Source organism: Muscardinus avellanarius, assembly GCF_963383645.1.
Source record: "Muscardinus avellanarius genome assembly, chromosome: 2".
Taxonomy (NCBI): Eukaryota; Metazoa; Chordata; class Mammalia; order Rodentia; family Gliridae; genus Muscardinus; species Muscardinus avellanarius.
The window spans coordinates 118,314,563-118,336,236 of record NC_137787.1 but is presented as its reverse complement, the minus strand read 5'-3'; the positions used below and the strand labels follow the sequence as shown (position 1 = coordinate 118,336,236).

General features: G+C 41.4%; 1 protein-coding gene and 1 pseudogene across 2 annotated transcripts in view; one reads left to right on the top strand and one right to left on the bottom strand.

Moving 5' to 3' along the window:
* RNF17 (ring finger protein 17) overlaps positions 1-20,830 on the bottom strand; it is a gene marked incomplete at both ends in the record, with an annotated part of 162,217 nt that extends 141,387 nt beyond the window's left edge. The window contains 5 exons of the mRNA XM_080689412.1: positions 3,494-3,574; positions 6,135-6,246; positions 11,844-11,935; positions 19,254-19,348; positions 20,701-20,830. Of these exons, the coding sequence (XP_080545538.1) occupies positions 3,494-3,574; positions 6,135-6,246; positions 11,844-11,935; positions 19,254-19,348; positions 20,701-20,830 (510 nt within the window). The remainder of the gene's footprint in view (positions 1-3,493; positions 3,575-6,134; positions 6,247-11,843; positions 11,936-19,253; positions 19,349-20,700) is intronic.
* LOC308279734 (large ribosomal subunit protein eL42-like) lies at positions 6,424-6,752 on the top strand (annotated as a pseudogene). Its single transcript has one exon. The product of its transcript is annotated as a large ribosomal subunit protein eL42-like (transcript).
* Positions 20,831-21,674: the final 844 nt, after the last annotated feature.

Genomic DNA, 21,674 nt, shown 5'->3' with positions numbered 1-21,674 from the left:
ACCCATCCCAAATTCAGTACTTACTCTGTTTCTCATCACAGGTAACATTATTTTTCATGTAATTCTTCTATCCTGTTACTTTTAACATATTTCTTGTTCTTTCTGAGAAACCTTTTTTTACGGGGGAGGCACTGGGGATTGAAACCAGGGGCATTCTACCTCTGAGCTACATCCCCAGCCCTATTTTACTTTTCGTTTTAAAACAGGCTTCACTAAGTTGCTGAGGGCCTTGCTAAATTGCTAAGGTTAGTCCCAAACCTGCAATGCTCCAGGCATATGCCACTATGTCCAGTTTTTTTATATATACATATTTTATTTATTTACTTTGTGGTACTGAGGATTGAACCCAGGAAAATTCTACCTCTGAGCTATACCTCCAACCATTTTATTTTATTATTTTTGGAACTGGGGATTGAACCCAGGGGTATTCTACCTTTGAGCTATACCCTCAGCCCTATTTTTATTCTTTATTATGAAACAGGGTCTCACTAAGTTGTGGAAGGCCTAAGTACCTGAGGTTGGCTATGAACCTGCAATGCTTCTGTCTTAGCCTCCCAAGTGCTGGATTACAAATGTGTGCTACCACACCCCATTTATATTTTATGTTTTATTTTGAAACAGGAATTCACTAAGTTATTGCATGCTGGCCTTGAACCTGCAATCTTCCTGTCTCAGCCTCTCAGGTATTGGAATTATATGTGTACATCAACATATCTGGCAAGAGTAATACCAGTATTTGGGAGGCTAAGACAGGAGGATCGTGGTTCGAGGACAATCTCAGCTACTTAGTGAGGACCTTTGCAACTCAGTAAGATCCTGTATCAAAAATAAAACAACTAGGCCGGGCGTGGTAGCGCACGCTTGTAATCCCCGCGCTTGGGAGGCAGAGACAGGAGGATCGCGCAGGTTCGAAGCCAGCTGCACGTGCTGGCTTAGGAGACCCTGTTTCCAAATAAAAATGTAAAAATAGGTCTGGGAGTGTAGCCCAGAGGTAGAAGGGCTTCCAGTAACCCCAGTACCACCAAAAAATAAATAAATAAATAAAATAAAAAATAAATAAATAAATAAAACAACTAAAAAATAGGGCTGGGAGTGTAGCTCAGAGGTACAATGCCCCTGGGTTACATCCCCAGTACTGCAAAACAAAACAAAACAAAAAACCCCAAAAAAAATATCTGGCAAGAAACTTGACTTTTTGTCAATCAAAAATATCCTGTCATGGCCAGGCATGGTGGCACACGCTTGTAGTCCCAACATTCAGGGGGCAGAGACCAGAGGATCGTGGTTTGTGGGCAGCCTCGGCTATTTGCAAGGCCCTTTGCAACTCAGTGAAACCCTGTTTCAAAAATAAAAAGACTAAAAAATAGGGCTGGCGGTATGGCTCAGAAGTATGATGTCCCTGGGTTCCGACTCCAGTTCTACAAAAAAAAAAAGTCCTTGTCACGCCTGGTATGGTAGTGCACACTTGTAAGCCCAGCATTTGGGAGGCTAAGAAGAGAGGATTGCAGTTCACAGACAGCCTCAGCTATTTAGTGAGGCCCTCGGCAAATTAACGAGACCCTGTTTCAAAATAAAGAATAAACAATAGGGTAGGGTGTGTAGCTCAAAGTTCAAATGCCCCTGGGTTCCATCCCCAGTCCTGAAAAAAAAAAAAATCCCATCACTAGGAGTAACACACACAGGTAGCACACACTTGTAATCCCAGTAGCTGGGAGCTTGAGACAGGAAGATCATAGGTTTTGGGGGGTTTTTTGTTGTTTTTTGTTTGTGGTATCAAGGATGGAACCCAGGGGCATTCTACCTCCAAGCTACACTCCAGTCCTTTTTTTTTTCTTCTTTATTTTGAAACAAGGTCTCACTGAGTTGCAAAGGGCCTAAGTAGCTGAGGCTGTCCTTAAAACCATAATTCTCCTATCTCAGCCTCCCAAATGCTGGGATTACAAGTGTGCACACCATGCCCAGCCCCAGTCCTATTTTTATCATTAATTTAATTATTTATTTATTTATTTATTTGTGGGTCTGTGGATGGAACCCAAGGGCATTCAACCTCCCAGTCAAACCCCTGCCCTAATTTATATTCTTTATTTTGAAACAGGGTCTCACTAAGTTGCAGAGGGCCTCACTAAATAGTTGAGGCTGGCCGAGAACATGCAATCTTCCTGCCTCAGCCTCCCAAGTACTGGGATTACAAGTTTGCACCACCACACCTGGCAGGATCATGGGTTTGATACCAGCCTCAGCAATTTAGCAAGACCCTATTTCAAAATAAAAAACAATTGGGGGTGGAGGTTGGAGATAGAATGCTCTGGGGTCAATCCCCAGTCCAAAAACAAACAAAAAAGCTGGGGATGTAGCTCCGTGGCATAACACTCCTGGTTTGATACTCAGTAACATGCAAAAAAGGTCCTGCCTTCTATGCAAAACAAACAAAAAATAAACAGCCATAGCATGATCAGCTATAATCTTTTGAACTCTTTAATTGTAAACTGGTTGTTGCTGAATCTTGCTCCTTGTCACCAAATGAGTGAGTTTTTCTTTTGCCAGGTAGAACAGGAAATAAAGACAAGACTCTCATTTGAAGTATATAGCTGAACAATAAGTAAATGTTGGAAAGATAATCTGGGATGCTGCTGAGACAAATTCTGTTCATAGAAAGTATAAGTCACAGTTCCCTAATAAAAAATAGTGTTGGGGTATAGGTCAGAGGTAGAATGCCCCTGGGTTCAATCCCCAGTATCACAAAAATAAAAGTAAAAATAAGCAGCAGAACATGCTGGCCACGTGTGGTGGCAGTATTTGGGAAGCTCAAACAGGAGAATCACAGGTTTGAGGGCAGCCTCAGCAATTTAGCAAAACCTTCAGCAACTCAGGAAGACCCTGTTTCAAAATAAACAATAAAAAAAATCTGGTGATGTAGCCTGGCTTATTGGCGCACACTTATAATCCCCGCACTTGGGAGGCGAAGACAGGAGGATCACGCAGGTTCCAAGCCAGCCTCACTAGTTTAAGAGACCCTGTTTCCAAATAAAAATATATAAAATAGGTCTGGAAGTGTAGCCCGAGAAGGGTTCCATCCCCAATACCATCACAATAATAATAAAAAAAATCTGGTGATGTAGCTCAGAGGTAGAATGTACCTGGGTTCAATCACCAGAACCCCAAAAAAGGACATGTTTCACTTCATAACAGAATTTAATCATACACCTGCTGGGTGTGGTGGCACACACTCGTAATCCCAGTACCTAGGAGGCTGAAACAGAAGGATCGCAGGCTCTCAGCCAGCCTCAGCAACTTGTTGAAACCCTCCACAACTTAGTGAGACCCTGTTTCAAAATAAAGAATAAAAAATCAGGCTAGGGGTGGAGCTCAGAGGTAGAATGCTTCTGGGTTCAATCTCCAACACACACACACACACACACACACACACACACACACACACACACACACATAAAACCACAAACAAAAAAGTAACTTAATTATACACAGTACTTACCTTTACAGCAATACTCAATTGTTCAAAATTATAGCCTGCTATATTCAATGCTTCATCAATTTCTTCTATAGTTTTAGTCTCCTAAGAAGGAAGGGAAACCACATACAAATATAAAACATAAAACAAGATGCTTAGATATAATTGCAAAAACTTCAGGCTCCCATTTTGGTTACCAAAGCCACACACACACTTAGAAATCTGAAAACAAGCAACAAAACAACATTTCTAATCCTGCTTACCTAAAGATTAAAAAGAAAAAACATTATTAGCCGGGTATGGTGGCACATGCTTGTAATCCCAGTACTTAGAAGGCTGAGACAAGAAGCTGACAGGTTCACGGTCAGTCTCAGCTACTTAGTGAGGACCTACACAACTTAGTAAGATCCTGTTTCAAAATAAAGAATAAAAAATAGGGTTGGGGTGTAGCTTGAAGGTAGAATGCCCCTGGGTTCAATCCTCAGTACTGCCAAAAATAATACAATTCATTAACTGTTTTTTCTTTTTGGTTCTAGGGCTTTAACTCAGGGGTGTTCTACCTCTTAGCTATACCCCCAGCCTGATGTTATTTCTTTTTTGGGAACAGGGTCTTGCTAACTTGACAAGAGTCTCACAATTTGCTGAGGCTGTCCTCAAACCTGTCAGCCTCCTATCTCAGCCTTCCAAATACAGGGATTACAGAAGTGTGCCACCATGCCTGGCAAAGACAAACATTTTTTAAAAAAAGATTATGCTGATACTATTTTTAACTTAAAACTATCCTGGATAACTTATCATGGCAATAATGTACATATATAAAAATTATAAAGATTTTAAGAAAAAGAATTATATTTGGCTACATGAAAAATATTTAAATCAGGCATGGTGGTGCATGCTTGTAATCCCAGTACTTGAAAGGCTGAGACAGGAAGATGGCAGGTTCACAGCCAGGCTCAGCTACTTAGTGAGGTTCTCTGCAACTTAGTGAGGCCCTGTTTCAGAATAAAGAATAAAAACAACAGGGCTGGGAATGTATCTCAGAGGTAAAATGTCCCTGATACTACAAAAACTAAATAAAAAAATTTAAACTTGAGGCAAAAGATAAGATTAAGTGATCATTCCCCTCTGTGAGCCCATTAATTTTATATACATACACACACAGAGACACACACATATAATTTTGTTTTGTTTTTACATTACTGGGCATTGAATCCACGAACATTCTACCTCTAAGGGACCCTCCAGCCCTATTTTTTATTCTTTAATTTGAAACAGGGTCTCACTAAGTTGCAAAGGACCTCACTAAGTAGCTAAGGCTGGCCGTGAACCTGTCAGCCTCCTGTTTTAGAGCCTCCCAAACACTGGGATTACAAGCATGCACCACCATGCCCAGATCCATCAATGATCTTAACAAAAAGGTCATTGTTAAGTCGTTAAAGTCCATATTTACATTTCATTCAAGTAGCATTTTGGAGTTTGTTGTTGTTTTGTGATGCTGGGGATGGAACCCAGGGACATTCTACCTCTGAGCTACACTCCAGCCCTATTTTTTATTCTTTATTTTGAAACAGAGTTTAAGTTGCGAAGGGCCTAAGTAGCTGAGGCTAGCTGTGAACCAGCAATCCTCCTGTCTCGGCCTGCCAAGATTACAAGTGTGCGCCACCACGCCCTGCTCAGGAGTTTGTTGTATTTTTAAAAATACATTATTTAAAATCCTGTGAAATAGTAAAAGATAAAATTCAATCCTCAGCTGGGAGTGGCAGCACATACCTATATTTATAATCCTAGTATTTGGGAGGCTGAGACAGGAGGATCACAGGCTCAAGACCAGCTTCAGCCAGTTAGTGAGGTCCACCAAAACTTAGTGAGACTCCCTTTTTTTTTAGGTACTAGGGATGGAACCTAGTGATTCCCCAGCCTTATTTTTTATTCTTTATTTTAAAACAAGGTCTAAGTTGCAGAGGGACTCACTAATTAGCTGAGGCTGTCTGTGAACCGATCCTCCTGTCTCAGCCTCCCAAATGTTGGGATTATAAGCATGTGCCACCACGCCCATCTGTGAGATCCCTTTTCAAAAAAGAAAAAAAAAAAAATAGAGCTGGTTGTGGCGGTGCTTGCTTGTAATCCCAGTACTTGAGAAACTGAGACAGGAAGATCACAGATTTGAGGCTGGCCAGCTACTTATTGAGCCCTTTGCAACTTAGTGAGACCCTATTTTAAAATAAAGAATAAAATAATAGAGCTGGGGGTGTAGCTCGGAGGTAGAATTCCCGTAGGTTCCATCCCAAGTACCACAAAACAAACAAAAAACAAAAACCAATACAACCTCTACAAAACCACACCTAGAATTTAGGAACTTATAATTTGTACATGTTTCACAAAATCAGGATTCAGTTTTAGGTTCAAGGGGAAAAAAGCTACATACATACAACTAAATATCAAGAACTCAAACTTAGTCAAAGGGGATACCTTAGGAAGAAGAGAACTATTCAAGCAGAGACTAAAACAAGAGATTCAAATAGGAAAAGTGTGTTCATCTTTTACTTTTAAGCTTCCAAAAGAATCTACAATTATAGGAACCTTGGGAGGGAAAAAAAAGTTAAGCTACGAGAGACAACGCCCAATGTTTGGTTTCATCCTACTTCATGACCAACATTTTCCATACCGACAGAGCAGCTGATGAGCTCAAAATGGTCCTGTTGATGGAGGTTGAATGTTCTAAACCAATAGTTTTCTGATCAGCCATCTTTTTAAAGTCTGGAGAACAATTCTTAACCCTGAAAAATGTCAAGTACATTTGGGTAGTTAAAATAAATATGATGGTTTTAACTTTCCATTCTGATTTTTATCCCCTATCAAAAATAATTCATATGATGAATTTTTATAAAAAGCAGTATGTGTCTTCTGCTTCTGGCCCAGCCCCTCCTTTCCGCGCCACTAATGCCGCTGCCAGCATGGTGACCGTCCCCAAAACCCGCCGGACATTCTGCAAGAAGTGTGGCAAACACCAGCCCCACAAGGTGACCCCGTACAAGAAGGGCAAGGACTCTGTACGCGCAGGGAAAGCGGCGGTATGACGGGAAGCAGAGTGGCTATGGCGGGCAGACAAAGCTGATTTTCCGGAAAAAGGCCAAAACTATGAAGAAGATTGTGTTGAGGCTTCAGTGTGTTGAGCCCTTCGCAACTTAACTGCAGATCAAAGAGAATGCTGGCTATTAAGAGGTGCAAGCATTTTGAACTGGGAGGAGATAAGAAGAGAAAGGGCCAAGTGATCCAGTTCTAAGCTTCATCTTTTGTTGAGAAGACAATAAAGTTATTGTTATAATCACTTAAAAAAAAGCAATATGTACAGTGGTTCTCAATTATCTGTAAGAGAGGAGAAATAAAACCATGAATAAAATGGCTTTACCCCTTCCCCCTATCCCTGGAATGGGGACTGAACCCAAGGGAGTTCTATCACTGAGCTACATTCCCCAGCCAATTTTAGTTTTCTGATAAGGTCTCCCTAAACTGCTAAGGCTGGCTCGAACATGCAGCAGTTCTCCTGCCTCAGCCTCCTAAGTCAACAGGATTACAGGCATATGCCACCACACTTGAAATGAAGCTGAATTATTTATTAAAATTAAGGTTAAAGCCAGGTGTGATAGCACACACTTGTAATCCCAGTACTTGGGAGGCTGAGACAGGAGGATCCTTAGTTTATGGAAAGCCTCAGCTACTTAGTGAGGCTCTCTGCAACTGAGACCCTGTTTCAATATAAGAAAAAAAAAATGGGGCTGGGAATATAGCTCAGAGGTAGAATGGCCCTGGGTTCTATTACCAGTAGCACACACACACAAAAATTAAGTTTTTATGAAACCATATTTAGCCAGGAACAGTAGCCTACACCTGAAATTCCAATGGCTGAGCAAGGAGAATCAAAAGTTTGTGGCCAGCTTCAGCAATTTAGCCAGATCCTGCCTCAAAATCTTTTTTTTTTTTTTTTTTAATACTGTGGATTGAACCAGGGCATTCTAACTCCAAGTTACACCCCCAGCCCTATTTTCATTCTTTATTTTGAGTCTAAAGTTACAGAGGGCCTAATTAAGTAGCTAAAGCTGGCCTCTAACCTGTGATCCTCCTGTCTGTCTCCAAAGTGCTAGGATTATAAGCATGTGTTAACATTACCTGGCTGTACTTGGGACAGTACACTCTACACTCCGAGAGCTATACTCCTAGCCCTTTTTGTTTTGTTTTGAAACAGGGTCTCACTAATGGGAGGGTATGGAGTACATATTGGTACTCCTATTTACCAATTTACCTATTGCTAAGAATTGGAAGGCTGAGACAAAAGGATCACAGGTTCAACATCAGCCTCTGCAACTTAGTAAGGCCTTCTGCTAATTAGTGAGATCCTGTTACAAAACAAAAAATAAAATATGACTATGGGTATACCTCAGATGTAGGGAGTAAAGGGGTAGAGATCTAGCACAGTAAATAAAAGCAGGGCATTGCTGGTGCATTCCTGTAATATTAGTACTTGGGAGGCTGAGAAAAGAAAAGAGGATCACAGGCTCTAGACCAGCCTCTGCAAGCTTCATGAAAATCTATTCTTTTAAAAAAAGAAAATCAGGCCGGGCATGGTGGCGCACGCTTGTAATCCCCGCGCTTGGGAGGTGGAGACAGGAGGATCGCACAGGTTCAAAGCCAGACGCGCTGGCTTAAGAGACCCTGTTTCCAAATAAAAATATATAAAAAAAAATAATAGGTCGCCGGGCGTGGTGGCGCACGCTTGTAATCCCCGCGCTTAGGAGGTGAAGACAGGAGGATCACACAGGTTCGAAGCCAGCCATGTGCACTGGCTTAGGAGACCCTGTTTCTAAGTAAAAATATAAAATAGGTCTGGGAGTGTAGCCCGGAGGTAGAAGGGCTTCCAGGAACCCCAGTACCACCAAAAAAAAAAAGGTCTGGGAGTGTAGCCTGGAGGCAGAAGGGTTTCCAAGAACCCTAGTACCACAAGAAAGAAAGAAAGAAAGAAAGAAAGAAAGAAAGAAAGAAAGAAAGAAAGAAAGAAAGAAAGAAAGAAAGAAAGAAAGAAAGAAAATAAATCAGATCAGGCTGGGCATGTAGCTATAAGTGATAGAGCACCCCTGGGTTCAATCTCCAGCAGCCCAAAATTAGTAAATAAATAATTATTATTTTAAAAAGAATTTAGCTTCTTAATATATCCCTAAAATGAATTGTTTAAAGTCTAGATTGTTTTCATTTCATAGTCACTTCTCCTTACCTGCTATTTTAAGTCTGAAAAGACAAACCACAATGCTAATGTGAAAAGCAAGAATTCTAGCTTCAAGAATTTGGGGACAGGCGTGGTGGTACATGCTTGTAACCCCAGTACTTGGGAGGCTGAGACAGGAGGATTGCTGGTTTGAAGCCACCTCAGCAACTTAGGCTCTTACCAATTTAGTGAGACCTTGTTTCTAAATAAAAATAAAAAAGGGCTGGAGGCTTATCCCAGAGGTAGAAGGTGAGTAAATTCCATCCCCAGTACCAAAAAAAAAAAAAAAAGAATGAGATTTAATTGAATAGACAATGAGAGTCTAGAAATGGTAAGGAGATACACAAAAGAGAACAGCGAATTAAGCAGGGTAGTAGCAGGTTATGGATACAGAAGACATTATGGAAGTTGGACATGGTGGTGGGAGGCTGAGACAGGAGGATTGCAGGTTCGAGGACAGCCTCAGCAAGTAGTGATACTCTCATCAACCTAATGAGATTCTGTTTCAAAATAAAACTAAAGGCCCGGCATGGTGGCACATGCTTATAAACTCAGTACAAAATTAGACAAAAATTTACAAAATTAGAAAGTTTAAAATGAGATTGTTCCTTGAAAGTACTCTATATTGCTTTTATTTCCAGAATAGTGTACTATAATATTAAATATGCTCTAAAAATTAAGTCCCTTTTACCTTTTACCTATTGGTAAGGATCGGGAGGCTGAGACAAAAGGATCACAAGTTAGTCTGCAACTTAGCAAGGCCCTCTGCTACTTAGTGAGGATCTTGTTACAAAACAAAAAATAAAATATGACTAGGGTTATACCTCAGATGTAGAACACACCTGGATTCAACACCCAGTACCACAAAAAATTAAAAAATAAGCCAGGCGCAGTAGTACATTCCTGTAATCCCAGTACTAGAGAGGCTGACAGGAAGGTTGAAGGTTAGAGTCCAGCCTCAGGCAATTTAGTAAGAGCCTGTTTCAAAATAAAAAGAGCTGGGGGTGTAGCATGTCCCTGGGTTCAATCCCCAGTACCAAATAAGGAAAAATAGTTAAGAATCATACAAGCTGGGAGTGGTGGTACACTCTTGTAATCCTAGTACCTGGGAGGCTAACAGAAGGATCACAGGTTCAAGGACAGTCTCAGCTAGTAGAGAGACTCATCAACCTAGTGAGACTGGGGGTGTAGCTTAGAGGTAGAATGCCTCTGGGTTCAATCCCCAGTATCACAAACAAAAAGGTATACAAAAATACAACTACCATCTAAGCAGGATCCCAGAAAATTGATAAGAAAATTCTTTATTTCTTAAGAAGTTGCAAAGTCAAGCTCTATTATTTTTTCCACAGTGATCCAACCAAAGCCAACTGTAAATTTAAATCATCAAGGATTGGATTCAGAAAAAATTTAGCAAATATATTATGATTTTTCCCCAATAAACATTTATTGCATGTTTACTCTATGTCTTATACCAAGGATGTAGAAAAAAATAAAATGGGTTTATGCTCTGAAAAGGGCTTTTATCTGTTATACTCAAAGTCCAGGACCCCAGGGGGAGAGAGACCACCATCACACAAAAAGGCAAAGGCAAGAAGGGCTTATTGGGGAACTAGCTTGAGCTAGGGTCCAAGTCTTGACAAAGACCCCAAGTCTTTGTTCCAAGGCAGTTTTATACATTTCAGTCATTCAGGTGGGCTATGATTTATATTTCAGTCACTTGGGCTGTAATTTACAAAAGAGTTATCTTTAAACCAAAAGGAATCTTTGTTGCTGTTATCACAAGCAACTGGACAGGATACTTGGTGCTTCCCATTTGGTTCGTGCCTCCTGAGGTTGGTTGGGAGTTTTTCATCCTGCCCCAGGTGCCAAAACTGGCATGTAACTGTTAGTTGTATTCCTGAAAAACTGAAATTCAGGCCTAGAATTTGCTGTATGGATGAAGCCTGTCATGGCTCCGCTCTGGTCCTACAATATTTAGTTCGTGTGTGTGTGTGTGTGTGTGTGTGTGTGTGTGTGTGTGTGCGCCTGCATGTGCATGTTTTGGGGGGGTACTGGGGATTGGACCCAGGGGGATTCTATCTCCAAGCTGTACCTCAGGTCCCTTCTATTTTTGATACAGGGCCTCATTAGGTTCCCGAGAGACTCACTAGGTTGTGGATGCTGCCCTCAAACCTCCTGTCCCAGCTTCTGAATTGTTTTTAAACATATCTGTACAAGCCAGGTGTGGTTGTACACACTTGTATTCCCAGTATGTGGGAGACCAAGACAGTAAGATTGCAGGTACATGGTTTGCCTCAGCAACTTAGCTAGGTCCTTAGCAACTTAATGAAACCCTGTTTCAAAATAAAAGATATAAGAGGGCTAAGGGTGTAGCTCAGACATAGAATGCCCCTGGGTTCAAGCCCTAGTACAACAACAACAACAACAAAAATCTGTGCATTACTAATTTGATGACAGAATTTATTAACACATACATGTTTTAGGTCTTAAGGAAGAAAGGAAAAATAAATAAGCAAATCCCAAAGTTATTTTTCTTTTTATAAATCAACTCTCAACCCACTTCTTCCCAAAGTTCTCCATCTCATACTGTTCTTGTGCTCTTAAGATCAACAAAGAAACATTATTTTTTGTCTCTATAATATCCTACCAGTAATAACTATCCAGCAGCAATAACTTTAGTTAATATTATACTCTCAGCCTCTTTTGAGTGTGGATGAGATTGAACCCAGGGGTATTCTACCAATTAGCTACATCCCCAAGCCTTTTTATTTTAAAATAGGGTCTAAGTTACCACACATTGGCTTCAAACCTGTGATTTTTCTGTCTCAGCCTCCCAAATACTGGAATTATAAGTCTGCACCACCACCTTCAGCCTCTCGTTTTGATACAGTAATTCTGGAGTGCTTTTCACTTTAAATGAGGACAAACTAATGCTACTTCTTCAGGAGCTGAACTCTCTATTCCACAAATAGCTAAGATGAATTATGAACTTAAATAGCATTCTATAAACAATAGGCTGGAAACACAAATCTAAGAATGACATTGTATCAATAGTTATAAAATTTTAGAAATACATTGAACTTCAATACCAAAAAAGTAAGTGCACACAGTACATACGTTTTAGGCTGCAATTTTTCCATAAAAGAATCTTCTCTAATACATTCATCTGTTGGGTGGTATCCCTGTCTCATATTTATAGTTGTAGCAACCTTGGGACAAAATTAAGATTTAAGAGAAAGAAAAAAAGTACACAAAGTTATTCAATAAATGCCATTTATGATACTTTAAACAACTATATAAAGGTGCCATTCATAGACAAAAGTTGCTAGCTGAGCACAGTAGAGCATACCTATAATCCCAGTACCCAGTAGACAGGAAGATCACAGGTTCAAGGCCACCCTTAGCAACTTAGCAAGACTCTCAACAACTTAACAAGACCCTGTTTCAAATAAAAAGAGCTGAGGAGCTGGGCATAGTGGCGCACATTTGTAATCCCAGCATTTGGGAGGCTGAGACTGGAGGATCACAGTTTGCGGACAGCCTCAGCTACTTAGTGAGGTCCTCCGCAACTTAGTGAGACCTTCAAAACTAAGGAATATTCCAGGCGTGGTGGCACACACCTGTAATCCCTGCACTTGGGAGGCTGAGACAGGAGGATCGCACAGGTTTGAAGCCAGCCTCAGCTACTTAGTGAGGCTCTCAGCAACTTAGTGAGATCCTGTTTCCAAATAAAAAATATAAAAATAGGTCTGGGAATATAGCCCAGAGGTAGAAAGCCCCTGGCTCCACCCCCAGTACCATTAAAAAAAAAGGGAATAAAAAATAGGGCAGAGGGTGTCGGAGGTCAAATAAATGCCCGTGGGTTCCATCCCCAAACCTGAAAAAAAAAAAAAAAGAGCTTAGGGTATAGCTTAGAGGTAGGATGCCCCTGGGTTCAATCCCAAGTACAATCATCATCATCATCATCATCATCATCATCATCATCATCATCATAATCATCCTTCAAAACCACAATAGAAAAAGGGGCTAGGATTACTTGAGAGGCTGAGAAAGGGGGATCATAGGTTTGAGTCTATCCTCAGCAATTTAGCAAGACCTGGTTTTGAATCAAAACATAAAAGGTCTCAGGGTATAGCTGAGAGGTAGAATGCCCTGGAGTTCAATCCCCAGTAACCCCCACCGCCATCCCCTGCCACAAAAGGCTAGGGTAAAGATGTAACTCTGTGGCAAAACACCTGTGGGTTCAATCCCCAGTACTACATACACAATAACAGCCTTAAAGATCCTAAAATCCCCTTTATTTTATTTACTTGTATAGGGGGGAAGAGGTTACTGGAGATGCAACACAGAGGTGTTCTACCTCTGTGTTACATACCCAGTCTTATTTTTTTATTTTGAAATAGGGTCTAAGTTGCTGAGGCTGACATCAAACCTTCCAACCTTATGTCTCAGCCTCCTAAATACTTTAAATCAAGGGGAAAACTGCACCTATAAGAGCCTAAGTGGCTGACTGGCTTTGAAGATGTGATTCTGTCTCAGCCTCCCAAGTACTAGGATTACTGGTGTGTACCTCCACACCTGGCCTGATCACAGAGTGTCCTTATGAGTGAAAAAAAAAAAAAAAGAAACAAACAGCATCCGCACACATGCTGGAGATTAAACCCAGAGGCATTTTATCTCAGAGCTATACCCAACCCTATTTTGTTTTTATTGTAAAATAGGGTCTCCCTAGGTTGATGACAGTCACTACTTGCTGAAGCTGTCCGAGAATCTGTGATCTTCCTGTCTCAGCCTCCCAAGTACTAAGGTTACAGGTATGCACTACCATACCCAGCCTAGAAGAATAAAGTTAAAAAGATGATATGAAGCTAGGAATGGTGGTACATGCCTATAATCCCAATAACTGGGAAGCTGAGTTAGGAGAATCACAGGCGTAAGGCCAATGCAAGGTAACTTTGAGAGACCCTGTTTCAAAATTTAAAAAAAAATTTTTAAAGGGCTGGGTGTAGCTCAGTGGCAAAGCACCCCTGGGTTCAATCCAACAAAGGAAAAAGAAAAGGAAAATATAGAAAGAATCTATTAAAAATACAGAAGAAAGCTGGGCATGGTGGCGCACGCTTGTAATCCCTGCACTTGGGAGGCGGAGACAGGATCGTGCAGGTTCGAAGCCAGCCGCGCTGGCTTAAGAGACCCTGTTTCCAAAAAATAAAAAAGTATAAAATAGGTCTAGGAGTGTAGCCCAGAGGCAGAAGGGCTTCCAGGAACCCCAGTACCACCAAAAATAAATAAATAAATAGATAAATAAATAAATATAGAAGAAACACTGGTAATTCAAATATATGAAAAGATGCTCAATTTCACTGGTAGTAAGTAAATTGCAATTTTTATACTTTCATTAATGCATTATAGTAAACTGACATTTGTGTGTGTGTGTGTGGTACTACGGTTGGAACCCAGGGGCTTTTCTGCCTCCAATCTATACTCCCAGACCTATTTTTATATTTTATTTGGAAACAGGATCTCACTAAGTTGCTGAGAGCCTCACTAAGTAGCTGAGGCTGGCTTTGAACCTGTGCAATCCTCCTGTCTCAGCCTCCCAAATGCTGGGATTACAAGTGTGCACTACCACACCCGGCTCATAAATTGATCTATTTTTTATTTTTATTTTTTTGTGTGGTACTGGGGTTCCTGGAAACCCTTCTACCTCAGGGCTACACTCCCAGGCCTATTTTATACTTTTTAAAATTTGGAAACAGGGTCTTTAAGCCAGAGTGGCTGGCTTTGAACTTGCACGATCCTCCAGTCTCCGCCTCCCAAGCGCGGGGATTACAAGCGTGTGCCACTATGCCCAGCGATAAACTGATATTTAAAACATGACATATAAGTCGGGCGTGGTGGCGCACGCTTGTAATCCCCGCGCTTGGGAGGCAGAGACAAGAGGATCGCACAGGTTTGAAGCCAGCCACTCTGGCTTAAGAGACCCTGTTTTCCAAAATAAAAAAGTATAAAATAGGTCTGGGAGTGAAGCCCGGAGGTAGAAGGGCTTCCAGGAACCCCAGTACCACCAATACATACATACATACATACATACATACAGCCGGGCATGGTTACACATGCTTGTGTTATACCCAAAGTCTGGGATCCCAGGGTGACAGAGACAACCATCACACAATAATGTAAAGGCAGCAAGGGTTTATTGGGGAACTAGCTCGAGCTAGGGTCCAAGTCCCTCCAATGCAATGGAGTCTTGACAAAGACCTCGAGTCTTTGTTCTAAGGCAATTTTATACATTTCAGTCACTCAGGCTGTGATTTACAAAGGAGCTATCTTTAAACCAAAAGGAATTTTTTACTGCTATTATCACAAGCAACGGGCAGAATACTTGGTGCCTCCCATTTGGTTTGTGCCTCCTAGGGTTAGTTGGAAGTTTTTATCCTGACCCAGGTGCCAAAACTGGCACTTAACTGTTAGTTGTATTTCTGGGAAACTTAAACTTAGGCCTAGCATGTTTGCTGTATGGATGAAGCCTGTCATGGCCCCACTTCGGTCCTACACTTGTAATCCCACGCTTGGGAGGAGGAGACAGGAGGATCACGCAGGTTCGAAGCCAGCCACTCTGGCTGAAGAGACCCTGTTTCCAAATTTTAAAAATGTATAAAAATGGGTCTGGGAGTGTAGTCCGGAGGTAGAAGGGTTTCCAGGAACCCCAGTACTACCAAAACAAAACAAAAAAGACATATAGCTGGGTGTGGTGGCACATAAAAGTACTTGGAAGTGGCCTATAAAAGTACTTGGAAGGCTGAGACAGAAGGATTACAAGTTTAAGAATAGCCTCAGCAAGCGCGGTGTGGTGGTGCACACTTATAATCCTAGCATTTGGGAGGCTGAGACAGGAGGATTGAGGTTTGTGGACAACCTCAGCTACCTAGTGAGGCCCTTTGAAACTCAGTGAGACCCTGTTTCAAAATAAAGAATTAAAAAAAATAAGGCTGGGGGTATAGCTCAAATGTAGAATGCCGCTGGGCTCCATCCCCCCAGTACCGCAAAAATTAAAAACCCAAACAAACAAAAACCCAGCCTCAGCAATGTAACATAGTAAGATTCTCTGTGGAGACCATAATTCAAAACAAAAAGGGGTAGGAGTATAGTCAGCAGTAGAATGCCCTGGGGCTCAACCCCCAGTATCACTAAAAAAAAAAGGCACAAATTTTCTTGCCCAAATATTAAATTGCAGCCAAACATGGGGGCACCCATATTTAATCCCAGTACTTGGAAGGCTTATACAGAATAGGGCATACCTCCAAGCTACTCCCTCCAGCCACTCCTTTTTTTTTTCTTTTTTGCAGGTCTGGGGATGGAATTCAGGGGCATTCCACCTCTGAGCTACACTCCCTGCCCTATTTTTTATTCTTTAAACAGTCTCACTAAGTTGCAGAGGGCCTCACTAAGTAGTTGAGGCTGTCCGTGAACTCCGATCTACCAGTCTCAGCCTCCCGAATGCTGGGATTACAAGCATGCGCCACCATGCCTGGCTTCTCAGCCTATTTTTTATTCTGTATTTTGAACAAATTCTCACTAAACTGCAGAGGGCCTCACCAAGTAGCCGAGGCTGTGATCCTCCCGCAATCTGTGATCCTCCTGTCTCAGCCTCCCAAGTGAGATTACAAACATCCGCCACCATGGCCAGCTCCCCAGCCCTATTTTAATTTTGTTTTGAAACAAAAGTCTCCCTAGGTTGATGAGTCTATTTGCTGAGGCTGTCCTCAAACCTGCAATCCTTCTGTCTCAGCCTCCCAAGTACTAGGATTACAAGTTTGCACCATTATGCCTAGCTAGGAGATTTTAAATAATAAGTTAATGTTGATAACAGATAAAAGTGGTAAGGCCAATTAGTAAGCATAATTGTCTCTTCTCCTCCTTTATATCTTTTCTTTTGATACTGGGGCTTCAACCCAATGGGCATTTTATCATTGAGCTATATCCCCAGCCCTTTTCAAACTTTTTAATTTTGAGAGCAGGTTTTGATAAATTATGAAGGTTAGCTTTTTTCTGTTGTTGTTGTGGGTGGGTCTGGGGATGGTACCTAGGGGCATTCGACCTCTGATCTATACCTCCTGCCCTGTTTTTTATTCTTTATTTTGAAACCAGGTCTCACTAAGTTGCAGAGGGCCTAAGTAGCTGAGGCTGTCCTCGAACTGCGATCCTCTGGTCTCAGCCTCCCGAATGCTTGGGTTACAAGTGTGCACCACCATGCCCAGCTGAAGGTTGGTTTGAACACATGATCTTCTGCCTCAATTCCCCCAGCCCCTGGGATTATAGGCAGGTACCACTGCACCAATATAGTCTCCCATTTTTGTGAAATACACCTTTGGTGGGGAAGAGAACTTGAGTATGTTTTGCTAGCCATGTACTATTAGGTTAGTTAGGGGGGAAATGACTTTTAACAAACCACACGAGACTTAATGGTTTGTTTGCTTTTTTTGTAATATGGAGGACTGGGCCCAGGAGTGCTCTACCACCCTGTTTTTATTTTGTAAAGCATCTCACTAAATTGTCATTCAAGGATGCCCTCAAACTTACATTTGTTTGTTTGTTTGCTTGTTTATTTAGTGGTACTGAGGATTTAATCCAGGGGCTTTGTATACCCCCAGCACATTTTATCTTGAAACAGGGTCTTGCTAGGTTGTTGAGGCTTATCTCAAACTGGTGATCCTCCTGTTTCAACCTCCCAACTACCTGGATTAAAACATGCACCAACACACCTGGCTAAGTTGTTATTAACTAATCATAACTACCAATCAAGAACAGAAAGAGATGTTATTGAAAACCATATAACTTATTTTTTAATATATGGTAGACACATTCACCAAACCCAAAAATAAGAACAAAAGGAGACCTATTAATCTTAAATGGCATGGTGGTATACACTTGTAATCCCAGTCCTTGGGAGACTGAGACAGAAGGATTACAGGTTCAAGGCTAGCCTCAACAATTTAGCAAGGTCCTCTGTAACTGAGACCCTGTTTCAAAATAAAAAGAGCTAGAGGTATAGCTGAGAGGTAGAATGTCCTTGCATTCAATTGCCAGTACCACAAAAAATATTATCTTGAATGAGTTTGAAATAAATGGCATTTTATAGGACTTCAATATTAAAGATAAATTATGGCTGGATGTGATGGTACATCCTTGTAATCCCAATAACTGGGAGGCTGAAACAGGAGGTTTACAGGTTTGCAGTCAGCCTCAGCTACTTAGGCCCTCCACAACTTAATAAAAACCTGTTTCAAAATAACAAGCAACCGAGACTGGAGGATCGCGGTTCACTAACAGCCTCAGTTACTTAGTAAGGCCCTCTGCAACTTAGTGAGAGCCTGTTTCAAAACAAAGAATATAAAATAGGGTATGGGGTATATCTCAGAGGTCAAATGACCCTGGGTTCCATCCTCAGACCCACAAAAACAACAAATTAAAGAACAAAAATAGGGCTAGGGTGTAGCTTGGAGGTAGAATGTCCCTAGGTTCAATCCCCAGTATCACAAAATACCACCACCAACAAAATGATTCAAAATAGATTAATTATAATCCTAACATCAAAACCATTATTTGTAAATACATTATCAAAAATCCTAAAAATAATACAAGTATAATAATTTACGATCACTAAGCAAAACAGGGTGTTGGGGTACATACCTATAATCCTAGTACTTAGGAGACTGAGACAGGAGGATTACAAATTCTAGACCTTCCGCAACTTAGCAAGACTGTTTCAAAATAAAATTTTTAAAATAGGACTAGGGGAAGCTAGACATGGTGGTGCATGCTTATAATCCCAGTACTTGGGAGGCTGAGACAGGAGGATTGTGAAAGTTTGAAGCCAGCCTCAGCTACTTAGTAAGGTTTTCAGCAACTCAGTGAGACCATTTCCCAATAAAATATAAAAATAGGTTTGGGAGTGTAGCCCCGAGGTAGAAGGACCCTGGGTTCTATCTCTAGTACTGCAATAAATAAAAAAAATAAATAAATAAATACAAAATAAAATAGAGCTGGGGTACAGCTCAGAGGTAAAATGTCCCTGGGTTTAATCCCACTACAAATAAAACAAAACTCTAAGCAAGAGATCACTTGCCAAAAAAGACAAAAGGTTAGTGTTAAATTAACCTTATTTTTGATGTTTTGAACACTGAGATAGACAGGGTAGAGAGACTGTTCCAGCTGCCTGTATCTTCTCTTTTCTTTCACTTATTTTTCTCCACCACAAGACTGAATATGTCAGGATTACCATCACAACTATGTCTTTTTTTTTTTTAAGTACTGGGGATGGAACCCAGGGGCTCTAATTTCATCAGAGATTACATTAATCCACTGATAAATTAACAATTTGGATAGGCTTCCTAGGTAGTAACTATAAACAGGTAGTGTAGCTAGAGGGGGTTAGTCAATGGGGGTATGGTATTGGGGACTATATCTGCCCCTGGTCTCTTTAATATCAGACAGTAATGTATTAAATATAAAAATTATAGAACTTACCTCACAATCAGGGCATATAATTGTGTTGTAGTCTTCAGTTACTAACAAGCACAGTTCACAAAAAGCATGTCCACACTGAAGTTCATAGTGGTGACCTATTGATAAAATTCCACTATAAACTTCCCATGGTCTGTTAATTTTGAATAGGCAGTGGAGAGCAAACAAGAAATTTTAAAAGGCATTCTACTATACAGGCAAAAATACCTAGTTTAATTAGAAACTGATGATTATACAAAATTCAGAACAAACTATCTAGCCAGGCACAGTGGTGCACACCTGTAGTCCTAGAGACTTGGGACGCTGACGTAGGATGAGCTCCAGTTTTAAACCAGCTGAAGTAACTTAGGTTAGCAAGACGTTGTCTCAAAATAAAAAAATAAAAGTGGCTGAGGATATGACTCAATTGTACAGCATTCCTGGGTGCCATTTCAATACCAACATTTAACCTAAACATATGTTCACCTGAGTGGACTGTAAATTAGCAAATCAACAGAAGTGCAATTAAATTTTCTCTCAGTATATCAAGAAAAAAGAACAAGAGGGACTGGCATGTAAATCAGTGGTACAACCCTTTCGTACCTTGGGTGAAGCCCTGGGTTCCACCTCCAGCATGCAAAATAACAAAACTAAAAAACGTACCACATGATGCAAAAAATGAACGATCATTCTCCAAAAAAATGCTTTAAACCAAATTGAGCAATAATGAAGGGCGAGTGAGCTTTATATTTTAAATTTTATATTTTAGAGGTCTACTTGTTACTCCTACAACAAGAACTATCCAGGAAAATCAAGTTTCATTCCTAAGTGACCACAGGATTATGCTAAATTCTAATATATATGTATATATATGTAATATACAATACATATACTATACAAAACACATATATATGTACATATATAAGTAAGTATATACTCATTTGTTTGGTTTTGCAGTACTGGAGATTAAACCTAGAAGTGTTGTATCACTGAACTCCATCCTGGCCCTTTTTGAGACAGGGTCTTGCTAAATTACCCAGGCTGGTCTCTTATTTGTGATCTTCTGCTTCAGTCTCCGACTCATTGGTATTAGGATTAAAGGCTTGCGCCACGCTACTCAACTAATTTTTATTTTAATTGACAAAGCAGAAACACATATGTTCAGGCACCGTACTGATCAGTAGGGTGACCAGTTAACAAAATTTTCCTTGTACATTTCAAAATGGCTAAGCGAGAAGATTCGGGATGTACTTATTGCTGGTCTTTCACAAACCTACCACCCTAGGGGGAGTATGAGGACGTGGGGAGCCTGCGGGCCTCCACACTGCCCAATGAAGGGCGGACGAGCACTCCCGGACCTCTGGGACGCGTGAGGTAGCGCAGCTGCGCGAATCATTAGGCCGCGGCCTCCCTTCCACTCCCGGCAGGCACCCGCTCGAGGCCGCGGGGCAGGGCGAAGCTGGGCCCTCACCCGAGACTCTGGACACCCTCCTTCCACACCGCGTGCACTGGACCTCAGCGACGTCCCGGAGCTGGCTCTGACTCCCCACCCGCCGGCAGGAAGCCGAAGACATCCATGCCTTCGACGGCTCCGCCGCCATCGCCACCTCGCTAGGAGTGAGCGCGGGAACGGCGTGCCCTTCCCAGCAGCCCTAGCGGCAGAGACCAATCGCCAGCGTCCAGCGGTGCCCAGAGCCAATCCGCGGGCAGGGCGTTTGCTCCGCCCCGACAGCCCTGTGGGCGGGGCCCCCGCGGACTGGCGGCCATTTCAGCTTTGCACCTGGGCTCTCAGCTGCGGTGCTTGTGACTGGCAGACCGTTTACTCTTAAAGGCTTCACCCAGAGAGTCACCCCTTTACACCCTTAATCAACTCTTAACATTCTCCGTATATTCTGTATATTTTTTTGTTAGTCACCCAGTAACATTGTGGGTGACTTCACAGATAGCAAACAATACTTTTTGGAGGCAATCCTTCCTATTTTGTGTCAGGGTTAGAAGCCCTAAACCCATGAGCTAGTGAAGTTGAGGGCTCGGCCAATACTAGCCGTAGTGAAGTCAATTAATAACTGCCATTGAGGAGATTGAACAGTTTCAAACTACGAAGTGATCAGCGTTACTAATGGTTGCTGAGCCTTGTATAGAAGGTACTGTGTTAGGCCTTTTTATAAGCGAATAGATTTCTACTTGGGAGGTCAGAGGGTCTCTACCTAAAAATGGTAATTTGTTTTAAGTACTTCCATGTGGGTTAGAGGCAGGGAAAGACTCCATCTGAAGAGTGGAAGTCTACAAAGGAATAAAATGTCTGACTAGAGGATACAAGATTTTCCCTAGATCTTTATATTTTGGGTTTTTTTTGTTTTGTTTTGTTTTTTGTTTTTTTGTTGTTGTTGTGTTTTGTGTTTTTTGTTTTATATGGTACTGGGGTTCCTGGAAGCCCTTCTACCT